At 35.8% G+C, this 12,786-nt stretch overlaps 1 protein-coding gene across 50 annotated transcripts in view; it reads left to right on the top strand.

Annotated features, from left to right (window-relative positions):
• The window catches only part of BAZ2B (bromodomain adjacent to zinc finger domain 2B), a 315,913-nt gene that overhangs the window by 300,665 nt on the left and 2,462 nt on the right, over nucleotides 1-12,786 (top strand). For 46 of the 50 annotated variants that reach the window (XM_077957047.1, XM_077957045.1, XM_077957032.1 and 43 more), the window contains 3 exons: nucleotides 4,794-5,059; nucleotides 5,648-5,791; nucleotides 10,136-10,280. In XM_077957047.1, the coding sequence (XP_077813173.1) occupies nucleotides 4,794-5,059; nucleotides 5,648-5,791; nucleotides 10,136-10,280 (555 nt within the window). Of the gene's footprint in view, nucleotides 1-4,793; nucleotides 5,060-5,647; nucleotides 5,792-10,135; nucleotides 11,588-12,786 lie in introns of those variants that run through there. The other 4 variants (XM_028830739.2, XM_077957031.1, XM_028830738.2 and 1 more) reach the window with 1 other exon arrangement.

Here is a 12,786-nt window from a genome sequence, read left to right as displayed (position 1 = left end):
ACTACAGGCCTGTGCCACTACGCCTGGCTATTTATTTATTTATTTATTTATTTATTTATTTATTTTTATTTTTTTTTTTTTGTAGAGATGGGTTCTCACTATGTGCCTAGGCTGGTTTCAAACTCCTGGGCTCAGCTGATCCTCACACTGCAGCCTCCAAAGTCTGGGATTACAGGTGTGAGACAGCACACTCGGCCCTGATTCACTCTTGAGCTCACTATAGATTTTCACCTCCACAGCTTCTCCAAAAGTGCTCTTATCGTGGCCACAAACAGCATTCACATTTCCCACTCCAGTGATCAGTGCCTGTCATCTGACCTATTACATTTGGTAGAGCTGAACACTTTCTCCTCCTTGAAACACTGATTTTCACTTGACTTCTAGCATACCATACTCACCTGGTTTTCTTTCCAGTCTTTGCTTCTTCTCAAATCTCCTTCACTGATTTTTCCCCACCTCCCTGATCTGTAAACATTGGAGTGCTTTCTTTGCCTCAAGGTTATCATCTGTAAAATGGGATGGTATCTGCTTTGTGGGGATTTGTGAAGATCAAATAAGGTCATACATGTAAAAGTTTTTATAACTTTATAGTTATGTGAAATGTTAATTTTAATACTTTATTATATTTTAGACTATATTTCACAAGATAGCAAGTGGTCTTACATGGCATCATATTCACTAATAATCATTTTTTGATTATTTTGATTATTCTCATTACTTGATCATTTTTGTCATACATAGTTAAATATAACAACAGCAGTCTTCACTGATTGTACATAAAATTACCTTTTAACTTCATAACTGTTAAGTTATAGAAAGTTTCTCTAACACTCTATGAATTACTAACAGATAAATGTTTTCGGTCTTGGGAGTATTACCTGGTAGGTCGTTGGATGTTTGTTTTCAATAAATTTTCTTAAATTAGTATCCTAGCTATCTGCCATTCAAGGAGTAGACTTGGAGACATAAGATCTGTAATCTCATTTGAGCCTTTCTATGTGAATACAACTTTCTAAACTTCTGCTTTTTTTGTTTTCTAAATGTAGTGAACTAGATGTTTCTCACAACAATAAAACTCTAAACATTGATTTTGATATATAAGAAAGAGTTAAGGTTTTTAAAGTATCTTTCCAGTTAATTCATAGTTATTTAAAAATATTTATACTATACATACACCTTGCTCTCAAGTGGGTTTTTCTGCATACATTATCCTGATTAACTGTTTTTACTGTGCGTTTATGTATGTGTGTATGTATGTATATATGTGATCACAGGATCACAGAATTGAAAAGATGTGTATGTGTTTGTTTGTGTGTGTGTGCATATATATACAAGATAGCTATACCTCAGTATCTGCAAGGAATTAGCTCCAGGATCCACCATGGATACCAGAGTCCACAGATGCTCAAGTTCCTCATATAAAATGGAATATTATTTGCATACAGCCTACACACATCCTCCCATATACTTTAAGTCATCTCTAGATTATTTATAATACCTAATAAAACATAAATGCTATGCAGATAGTTATTATACCATATTGTTTTTTATTTATTATTTTTTATTGTTTTGTTATGAGGGGGTTGGATTTTTTGTTTTATATTTTCTTTTTTTTTTTTCTATTAAGACAGAGTCTCACTCTGTTGCACGGGCTGGAGTGCAGTGGCATGATCTTGACTCACTGCTGCAACCTCCGCCTCCCGGGTTCAAGCGATTCTCCTGTGTCAGCCTCCTGAGTAGCTGAGATTACAGGCGTGTGCCACAACGCCTGGTTAACTTTTGTATTTTTAGTAGAGACAGGGTTTTGCCATGTTGGCCAAGCCAGTCTCGAACTCCTAACCTCAAGTTATCTGCCTGCCTCGGCCTCCCAAAGTACTGGGATTACAGGCATGAGCCACTGCGCCCAACCTTTGTTTTATATTTTCGATTTGCAGCTGGTTCAATCCATAGATGTAGAACCTGCAGATATGGAGGTCCAATTGTATTAGTACACACTCTTAGATACACACACACATACACACACAAACTCACATATTAAACATTTCAAACTTCAGTGCCTACAAAAGCCAAGTAAATGACATGAAAGAGATCATTGGACCCCTCGTGGGCACTGTGGCAAAGAGGGGAGTCATGGCCCTATTTAAATTTAACAGTCAAAGCTCAACTTCACCGAATTGCTGTCATGTAGGAATGTGGGCCCCATGTTCCAGAACCCACTCATATTTCAAGGGAAGTCGAGACTATGGATTTTTATGTCCTCCCAAATATTAAATATTGGAAACAAATTCAGAATTTTTACAAGAATTATATGAACCAAATACATTCTGTGGACTGTTTGGAGCCTGCAAGCTACCAGTTTGTGACTTATATCAATATATAAACAAGAAAGATATGTGCTGTTGTTCATGAAATCTGGTAAGTGTTGCTTAAGACCCACTAAGTTCCTCTTTGAATTTGTACTGTAGCCAAGAAAAGGTGATGGGGATTGGGGGGATGCCCTGCCCAAGAGCAAAATAATAGGTAATGGAGTAACTTGATGAAAGTTTGCTTTTGAAGTATGTGTATTTGCGCTATTTAATGAGATCAGTTTACACACATCATTTTTTTTGTCTTTTTTTTTTACATCACAAGTTTTTTTATTCTGTGATTTCAATTTCATACTTTCTTTTTTTTTTTTTTTTTTTTGAGACAGAGTCTCTCATTCCATCACTCAGGCTGAAGTGCAGTGGTGTGATCTCAGCTCACTGCAACCTCCACCTCCTGGGTTCAAGTGATTCTTGTGCCTCAGCCTCCTGAGTAGCTGGGATTACAGGCGTGCATCACCACACCTGACTAAATTTTGTAGTTTTGGTAGAGACGGGGTTTCACCATGTTGGCCAAGCTGGTCTAAAACTCCTGACCTCAAGTGATCTGCCCTCATTTGGCCTCCCAAAGTGCTGGGATTACGGGCATGAGCTACCATGCCTGGCCCAATTTTATATTTTCTTATTGTGAGTATTAATTTGTTAGAAAATTATCCCAAATAATATTTTAGTTCAAGTAGAAACTAGATGTTTTGGCCCACTATTCATAAAATTTTTTCTGTTTTAAGTAACACAGCTATTTAATCTAATTTGTCGTTAAATGGACTTTTTCTTCATTATATTAAGTACTCTCTTTTTTAATGATTTCAGAGTGCTAAAAGCTAAGTGTAATATAAAAACCCAAAATAATCAGATTTTAATGAATATAAATAAGTGGAGAAGAGACTGAATAAAACATATTAATTATTTCAGTTAGTGACAGGGATTGTGATTCTTTGATATGATATGGTGAAAGCGTTGAATTTATGGTTTGCCTTATTTAGTCAATTAAAATATCTCCTTAACTATACTTTAACCTGCCAATAAAGAAGCAAATAATTTTAACTGCTTAAGAGCATTTTTAAGTAATGTACTGGCAGGGGTCATGAAATCCTCAAAGAAACTGCTATGAAATACTCCAAAGAAATGTTTTTCAGCCAGTTTTAAGAATACAGCCAACTTTATTAGCCAGGCATGGTGGCACACACTCGTAGCCCCAGCTACTTGGGTGGCTGACGTGGGAGGATCTCTTGAGCCCCAGAGGTTGAGGCTGCAGTAAGCCATGATTGTACCACTGTACTCCCAGCCTGGGCAACAGAGTGAGACTGCCTCAAAAAAAAAAAAGAATACAGCCAACTTTAAATTATTGCTACACTGATTATGTGACTTTGCAGTCTAGGATTTCTTAACAATCTGGTTAAGGTAACAGTTTTCTAAAAGTGTTTGGTGTTAACCACATATTTGGAAAATAAAAATAAAAGTCATACATTGCCGGAACTTTACCTACCTTTCTTTTATGATCTATTATATTTATTATAACATTTAACTCTCAAAAGGCATATTTTTTTTCTCTATGAATACAGGGTGGGGCACCCTTCTTGTTGCAGCAGTGTGCTGCCTGCAATTTGTAGTTATATTGCATAAGACCACGTTGAGATTTCTTTTTTGCATGTAATTCTAGAGCTAGAATGACTAGCAAGTATGTGGCTAGTCATCCTTATTTTTAAAATGAGAAAACAGGGCCTCACATGTATTTTTGCTTAAAGTTAGTAGCAGAGCCGTAGCTGGAATTCATATCCTTTGATTCCAAATATAATGTCCTTTATGTCTTTCTTTCTATGTTGTTTTTCTCAAAATCAGACATCTTTTTACCCCATCTTTCGCCACTGCTTTGTTCACACCTGGGAACCACAAGTTTGTGGAACTCTCTTCTTATTGCAAATACCTTTTATTTTTTATCCAGGAAAAAAAATCAATTTCTAGTAGATTTGATCACTTGGACTTCTCTATTTGACACTTCCTTAGCTCTTTTTCATTTTTTGGCCTGGCTTTTTATTACCTCTTCAACTTTCTTATTAACAATCTCTGTGTTTTAATTTATATTCATCTTTGTTCCTAATTCTTTTGTATCTTTAAACTCATTCAAGTAGTGACCTAGACTGAAAGAATACTGCAGACACCCTCTGTAGATGAATTACCATGAGATCAACATCTTCAAGTTTTAAGAATTCTTAAGATGAATAGACCTTTCATTTTTTATTAGATTTTATCCTTATATTATGAAGGGAAGAAATACACAGAACGTTCTTAAGAATAATAGAGTTATCAACATTCTAAATCCGAGTTATTCTTTTTACTTGTTTGTCCTGTCAGACTTTTCATAATTTAAAATAATAGAAGGTCTGTAGACAGTCACTTTCTTACACCTCATTTACTTTTTTTAAATTAAAGGCAAGTGGTCAAACTCTAAAAATCAAAAAACTTCATGTCAAAGGAAAAAAGACTAATGAGTCAAAGAAAGGCAAGAAGGTAACTTTAACAGGAGACACTGAAGATGAAGACTCTGCATCTACAAGTAGTTCACTGAAAAGAGGAAACAAAGACCTCAAGAAAAGAAAAATGGAAGAAAACACTTCTATTAACTTGTCAAAACAAGAAAGTTTTACTTCAGTTAAGAAGCCGAAAAGAGATGACTCCAAGGACCTAGCTCTTTGCAGGTATTATTTCCGTTTTCATGCACTGTATATTTCTAATGTCCCATTTTATTTGTTTAGAAACCTTTTACCATATCAAAGCTTCCTTTCTGACAATTTGTGGAAATAAAAAAATGTAAAGCATAAATGTTAAGAAAATGTGTAAGTATAGTAAATGTATTCCTTTATCTTCTTTTAATGTTAATTTGCATTGAGTTTTATTTGAAAGATTATAACTGGGCCTGGCACATTGGCTCACGCCTGAAATCCCAGCACTTTGAGATGTCAAGACAGGCAGGTCACCTGAGGTCAGGAGTTCAAGATCATCCTGGCCAACATGGCAAAACCCTGTCTCTACTAAAAATACAAAAATTAACTGGGTGTAGTGGCATGCACCCGTATTCCCAGCTACTTGAGAGGCTGAGGCAGGAGAATCACTTGAACCCGGGAGGCAGAGGTTGTAGTGAGCTAAGATGGTGCCACTATACTCCAGCCTGGGCAATAGAGCAAGACCCTGTCTCATATATATATAAAATAACTGAAAGCTTTTTTAATTAAAAAATAAGACAATTGTAAAGTAGGGATACTGATTTCAATCATTATTTTCTTTAGTATGATTCTGACTGAAATGGAAACTCATGAGGATGCATGGCCTTTTCTACTTCCTGTAAACTTGAAACTTGTTCCTGGTTATAAGAAAGTTATTAAGAAGCCTATGGATTTTTCCACAATTAGAGAGAAACTAAGTAGTGGACAGTAAGTAAATCATTTCAGTTCACTAAATATTTATTGAATACCTGATATATGCTAGGCATATTTGTCGTGAGCCAAAGATATTTTAATCAACAGCAAGATCTAGGCCCTGCCTTTGAGGCAGGTGTGTGTGTGTGTGTGTGTGTATGGTGCACACATGCGCACACGCGCGTATTTGGTTAGAGTAGAATGCTGTAGAAGAGAAACCAACTAAAATTATTTAAGAAATTAAAAACCAGTGTAATAGACCTGCTTTTGACATTGAAACAGCACCACCAACCCAAGCTGAAGGTAAGGAAAAGTATTAGGAGAGCCTCCCAAAGTAAGTAACATATAAGCCGGAATTTGTATTCTGCATCCATGGAGTATCGACCACACGTCACGTGGATTTAACAAAAATTGACTCAAATATTGTTAGATTATTACAATGTAGAAATAGAAGATCTTTGGAAGCTTTACACATTAAGAGCTTTAATGTGAGTTATTGGAGAATACCAAAATTCCATTTATTAAATGTGGGAGAGAAAACTATTATTTGCTCTTCTCTACCGTATTCTCTTTGCAATCCTATTCCAGGAATAAAGTTACTTATTTTGGGAGGCTTTCCTGATACTCATACAACATATATTTTAATTACATTGTTATTATCTAGTATATATTTAGTTCTTCCTATACATTCTTTTGGTGAAAATAACTGTACTCTATGATTTATATTCAATTTAGAAGAGTTAAATAGAACTTATAATGATCTGTGTCCCTCACATATATCAAGTGATTTACTAGGTTGACCAAATGACTAATTTATTTCTTTGGAGGATGAAATAACAGTCGTCTAAAGGTTTATGTCTGTTTTGTTTTATTATTTTTTAATTACAGAAGGGACCTGCCTAAATTCAGGAAGCATTTAAAACCATTAAAATGATTGATTGGTACTTATTGGTTCCAATATGTAAACACTGTTATCTAGATATGGACTAGTTCTTTTGTTTGTTCTTTTTTTTTTTTTTTTTTTTTAAGACGGAGTTTCACTCTTGCCCAAGCTGGAGTGCAGTGGTGCATCTCGGCTCACTGCAACCTCCGCCCCCCCGGGGTTCAAGCAATTCTCCTGCCTCAGCCTGCCAAGTAGCTGGGATTAGAGGTGCGCGCCACCACACCTGGCTAATGTTTTGTATTTTTAGTATAAACGGGGTTTCACCATGTTAGCCAGGCTGGTCTCAAACTCCTGACCTCAGGTGATCCACCCACCTCCACCTCCCAAAGTGCTGGGATTACAGGCGTGAGCCACAATGCCCGGCCTCTTTTGTTTGTTCTATCAAAATAGTCAGTTGTCTAGGTGGATGGCACAATGAAATTTGTAACTAACATGGCCGAGAAAAAGAATTACACATGAAGACTTTACTAGTATTTAAGTTAACTCTTGATTTTAACTTCCATCATCTTCCAATTCCTAGATAAAAGATTAACGTAAACCTCAAAATTGTTAAAACAAATAGGCTTAGAAATATATATATATATATAAAATGCTACAAAATCATATGGGCCAGGCGAGGTGGCTCATGCCTCTAATCCCAGCACTTTGGGAGGTGGAGGCAGATGGATCACTTAAAGTCAGGAGTTTGAGACCAGCCTGGCCAATATGGTGAACTCTCGTCTGTACTAAAAGTACAAAAATTAGCTGGGCGTGGTGGTGTATGCTTGTAGTCCCAGCTACTCAGGGATGAGGCACGAGAATCACTTGAAACCGGAGGTGGAGGTTGGAGTAAGCTGAGACCACGCCACTGCACTCCAGCCTGGGCAACAGAGTGAGACTGTCTCAAAAAAAAAAAAAGCTACCAAATCAGAGCTCCTTTGGGGAAGAGGAAGAGAGAAGGAAACAGTCTGTGTAATCCTGTTTGTAATGCCAGCTGTGTGGGAAGCAAAACTCAGTAGATTCAAGCTCCTTGAACTCTCCACTTTGAGTTGTTTGACTAAACTGAAATTAATGAGTTGGAACCAAAACTCACAAACCATGTTTCAAATTTTTAAACTAGAAATTTTTGGAATAGAGGGAGGGGCCTACTTAAATGAATTTTTCTGATTTCCATCAGCTGCCCCATCCCATAAAGGAAGGACACACATATGAGTTGTATGCTTTTTTCACCTAGAATCTCACCTAGAATTCTCTCCTGGATTCCACTCTCCCTAATGTTGATCATTAACCTTTTCTTTGGGTAAGGAACAAAGAGAGAAGTAGTTCTCAAATTAACTTAAAATATTTTATAAAAATTATTCCCACACATATTGTATGATTCCATTTATATGAAGTATCTAGAATAGATAAATCCATAGAGACAGATAGAAGATTGGTGGTTGCCAGGTGCTGGGAAGAGGGAGGAATGGGGAGTACCTGTTCAATGAGTATGGCGTTTCCTTTCAGGGTGATGACAGTGTTTTAGAGGTGACGATAATACATTGTTGTGACTTAAATGCCACTGAATCATCCACCTTCATATGGTTTATTTTATGTGAATTCCCTAACCTCAATAATAATAAGCAAATAATTCCTAGGAAAATGGATGAGGTTACCTAAGGGCTGACTTAACTCTGTGAGCACATTACACATAGAGAAATATTCCTTTCATTATCACACAGAAGAAGGGAGTGAAAGGTCATACAAGATATGTCACCAAAGAAATAGAATTCCACTTCGACAAGTTCTCACAGCGTCAGTGCCTCATAGGGTATTTCTCTTTTTTTAATTTTTATTTAAGTTTTTGTGGCTACACAGTAGGTGTATATTTATAGATACACGAGATACAGGCATGCAATGCGTAATCACATCATGGAAAATTGGGTATTCCTCACCTCAAGTATTTATCCTTTGTGTTACAAATAATCCAATTCTACTCTTTTACTTATTTTAAAGTGTACAATTAAACTATTATTGACTATAGTCTCCTTGTTGTGCTATCACCTACTTATTCTTTCCTTCTATTTTTTTGTGCCCAGTAACTATCCCCACCTCCCCACTGCACTTCCCAGCCTCTGGTAACTATCCTTGTACTCTGTTTCCATGAGCTCAATTGTTTTGATTTTTAGATCCCACAAATAAGTGAGAACACGTGATGTTTGTCTTTCTGTGCCTGGCTTATTTCACTTAATATAATGACCTCCAATTTGATCCACGTTGTTTCAAATGACAAAATCTCATTCTTTTTTTTAATGACTGAATGGTGCTCCATTGTGTTTAAGTATCACATTTTCTTTATCCATTCATCCCTTGATGGACACTTAGATTGCTTCTAAATCTTGGCTGTTGTGAACAGTGCTGCACCAAACATAGGAGTGCAAATATCTCTTTCGTATACTGATCTCCTTTCTTTTGGGTATATATCCAGCAGTGGGATTGCTGGATATCATGGTATCTCTGTTTTTAGTTTTTTGAGGAACCTACAAACTATTCTTCATAGTGGTTGTACTGATTTACACTCATGGAATATTTTTAATGGTTACATTATTTTAGTATCCAGCTTGTCATAGGTTAGAGTTAACTTAAAATTTGCATTTCTAAAAGCTGTCTTAAAATTTGTTGAATTGGCTTGAGTTGGCTTGAAATGACCATTCCCTTCTTACTAATAAGCTTACGTAGATTCATCCACCTTTCTTTTTTCTGTTTTTCTACAGAGAAAGAGAATTGAGCTTATCCCACCAGAAAAGCACAGAAGCCATAGTACTTCTTGTTGAAAGACAGACCCTTGTAATGTTACCTCTAGTAGAGACATAGCATATGCTTATTTTGCTTGTTTGAGTTCGTCATACTCTAATGCTTGGGCAGAAGAGCATATATGAAGAGAAGAGAAATGGGAAATGGGGAAGACTTAACACAGAGCACCATATCTTGGGGTGTATATAAAAGCTACAGGAAAAGTGTAATTTTTATCGTTGCATGGGGAGCATTGACATGATTTCTACTGCAGCTGAGCATGTTCAAATACAGATAATAGGATCCCGCAAGTGATACATTTGGTCAGAGAACTTAATAAACTAGTCAAGTGGGATAGGTCCTGTGACAGAATTGTGTGATACAGGTCAAACAGGAGACGGGTTATGGGGAGAATGCCTGTTGAAATATGTTTTGATCTTCGGAGAAATATATTTTTCCATTTAACCTGTTCTTTAAATCCAGTATGTTTCAGAACACACAAAAATTTTTAAATGTTCCATTTATAAAAGGGTATCATATATATCAGTTTAAATGCAGTTATCCTAATCATCTTTCTTTCATTGTTACCCTTTATTACCTCTTTATTTGTTTACAAAACAAATCCACTCTATGAAAGCAATCTCTAATTATGTGTTTTCTTTCAGGTATCCAAACCTTGAAACCTTTGCTCTAGATGTCAGGCTTGTTTTTGACAACTGTGAAACATTTAATGAAGATGATTCTGATATAGGCAGAGCTGGCCACAATATGAGGAAGTATTTTGAAAAAAAGTGGACAGATACTTTCAAAGTGAGCTGAAGTTATAATAATCTCTTTATTTTTTTCCTTTTAAACAAGGACAAATGAGACCAGCAATGTGAACTGTATTTACATAAACGTGCAAGGCACATACATAATGACTTTCTTTTTCCTTAAGATAAGTATAAAAAAAAAAAGTATCAGAAGAATGATACCATTTTTAAAGGCTTCACTCCTACAACAACCAAGGCCCTCGGTTATTGGTTTGTGTGATTTATCAGCTAATTTAGGTAGAACAGGGAAGCACACCCAAAGAATTTTCAAAGGAAGGGGTGTTATAGTGCAATAGCAATTAAAATATATCAAATCGCACTGAATACTCAACACCAGAGCTCTAACGTGGGAAATGGTTCTCCTTTCCCTCTCAATAAATATCTATTTTTCATTTTTTTACTTTGTAGTTTATTTTTTAGTGAATGTATTTAATTTTATGAATTATTTATGATTAAACCACATCCAGAATCTTCGTTTTCTGTGAAAAGGAAGAACTAGAAAATTGCTTTAAATCTTGAAAATACAACAAGGAATGTTTTAAAATATAAAACAAAGCCAAGTTAAACTGTTTACACTGATGTGCTATAAGAGCACCAAAAAGAAACTTTACTGTAGAGTTACAAGTACATTTATATATATATGTTGCTGCATCACTTGTGTAGTTAAATTGTATTTCAAAACAGTGAAAACATTGACATGTATATACTGTTCATTCTTGTTTATATTAAGTCTTGTTTTAAATATGTATTATGTGTATATATTGTTTGCAGACATTATTGTTCATGCCTTAGAGGATTGTAGCATTTTATTTTCATCTGAAGGTAATGATAGCTATACAGTCTGTACAGTCATTATCCTCTACCAACACTGTGGCGTCTCCTTAATCTTGGTAGTGCCTGCCTTTGAAACAGGGTGTAGGGGATATTAGTTTTCCATTTTTCTATTTTGTTATATAATTTTAAGCCACCAGGGCCTAAATTAAAGTATAATCATTTGTATCCATGTGGAATAAAATTGTGACAATTTCCTACGCACACAGTATTTTTTCATAGAAACATTTCCCTCCCATTTGCCTTGCCTCAGAAATAAATTTAAAAGACATTTGTAACCACTGTGTTTTATCTACTGTGTGTTGTGGTGGCCTGTTGGAGGCAAATAGATCAGAATTTTTTTTGTACCTATGTAAGAGTACTTGAAGTTTTATTTAAAATAAAATGTTGTGGAAAAGGTAGCATTCTTTTTTTTAGGAGTGTTATTTTTCACTATGTATGGCACGGATACAATAAAAGACTTTTACAAACTAATTTTTTAGTTTTTCTTAATATACCTGAAAATATATTCTTTTTTAAAAAGCCAGTTGATTTAAATTTGATTTTTACAGAGACCTAAAGGAAGAACAGTGTGTAGAGTGTGGTTCAAAGAGCACTGGGCTGGGTGGAAGAGGGTGAGTTTAAGTCAAGTGGCCAAACTTCTGTAGCCTGTAAGCCTCACTGGTCTGTAAACTTCTCTGGACCTGGTCTTCTTTCTTATTTCACATTTTCAAGATGAAAATATTAGAATACATTAGATCTTGTTCTGGTCTGAAAAATGCCTCTGTGGGTAGCCAGACAACTCAATTGTCAAGAAGAAAAACAGATATATAAATTAGTCTAATAAGACATGTATTTCTCCAAGAATTCAAGAAACATAGTTTGCTGCCCTGCTAGGGGCCGCCAGACTCCAGAGAATCATTGACATACAAGACAGGCCCTGCCTCCATGGAGCTAATAGCCCCTTGAAGTGGGCCTTAGATAATGTCCACTGCTTTTCATCATGAAGAGAGAATAGAAATGTTTTGAAAAAAGTTTTAACTTCACAAAGCTTCAAAGCCACAGAGTATTTTCAGTATCTCTAGATTGTTTGTGAAGACTTACATGAAAATCAGCTGTTATTATGTAAATATGTCAGTTTCTGTTAACCAGATATTGCAGTGATGTCTTAAAGAGGCTGATGTTTAAGCAAAAATGCCTTGTAGAGCAGGGAAGAAGGCAGCACCGTGAATAACAGTGTCTGGTTTTTATGTTTCTACAACTGCCTGATGCTCCATGAGGATTCTTCATGATGATTTTTTTTTTACCTTAGAGATTATATATGCTTATGTTAATTTATATTAGATGGTATATAAGGGGCTTGATAATTACATGTCTGGTGCCTGAGGGGCTCATAAATAAGCAAGTACTTAAACACACACACAAAATTTGTTGAGAGTGATAATTTTAAAAATAGGGAAAAAAGGAAGGCTTGGTAAACACTGGCTACTTTGGACTGGTGTCTTCATTGTTATTACTCAGCAGACGTAGCTGTTAAACACTGAGTGGACATGATCCCACAAGGGCTGCGGTTGCAGTAGGTGACAGTGGTTACAATACATATGTGGATCACTTGTTATGTAAGTGACTCATGCACTCCCAGGCCCCTAGGTTGGGCTTATTCTCAATAAAAGCAATATCATTGTTCTCCTCAA

Source organism: Macaca mulatta, chromosome 12, assembly GCF_049350105.2.
Source record: "Macaca mulatta isolate MMU2019108-1 chromosome 12, T2T-MMU8v2.0, whole genome shotgun sequence".
Lineage (NCBI taxonomy): Eukaryota > Metazoa > Chordata > Mammalia > Primates > Cercopithecidae > Macaca > Macaca mulatta.
This window is presented reverse-complemented; position numbering and strand designations above follow the sequence as displayed.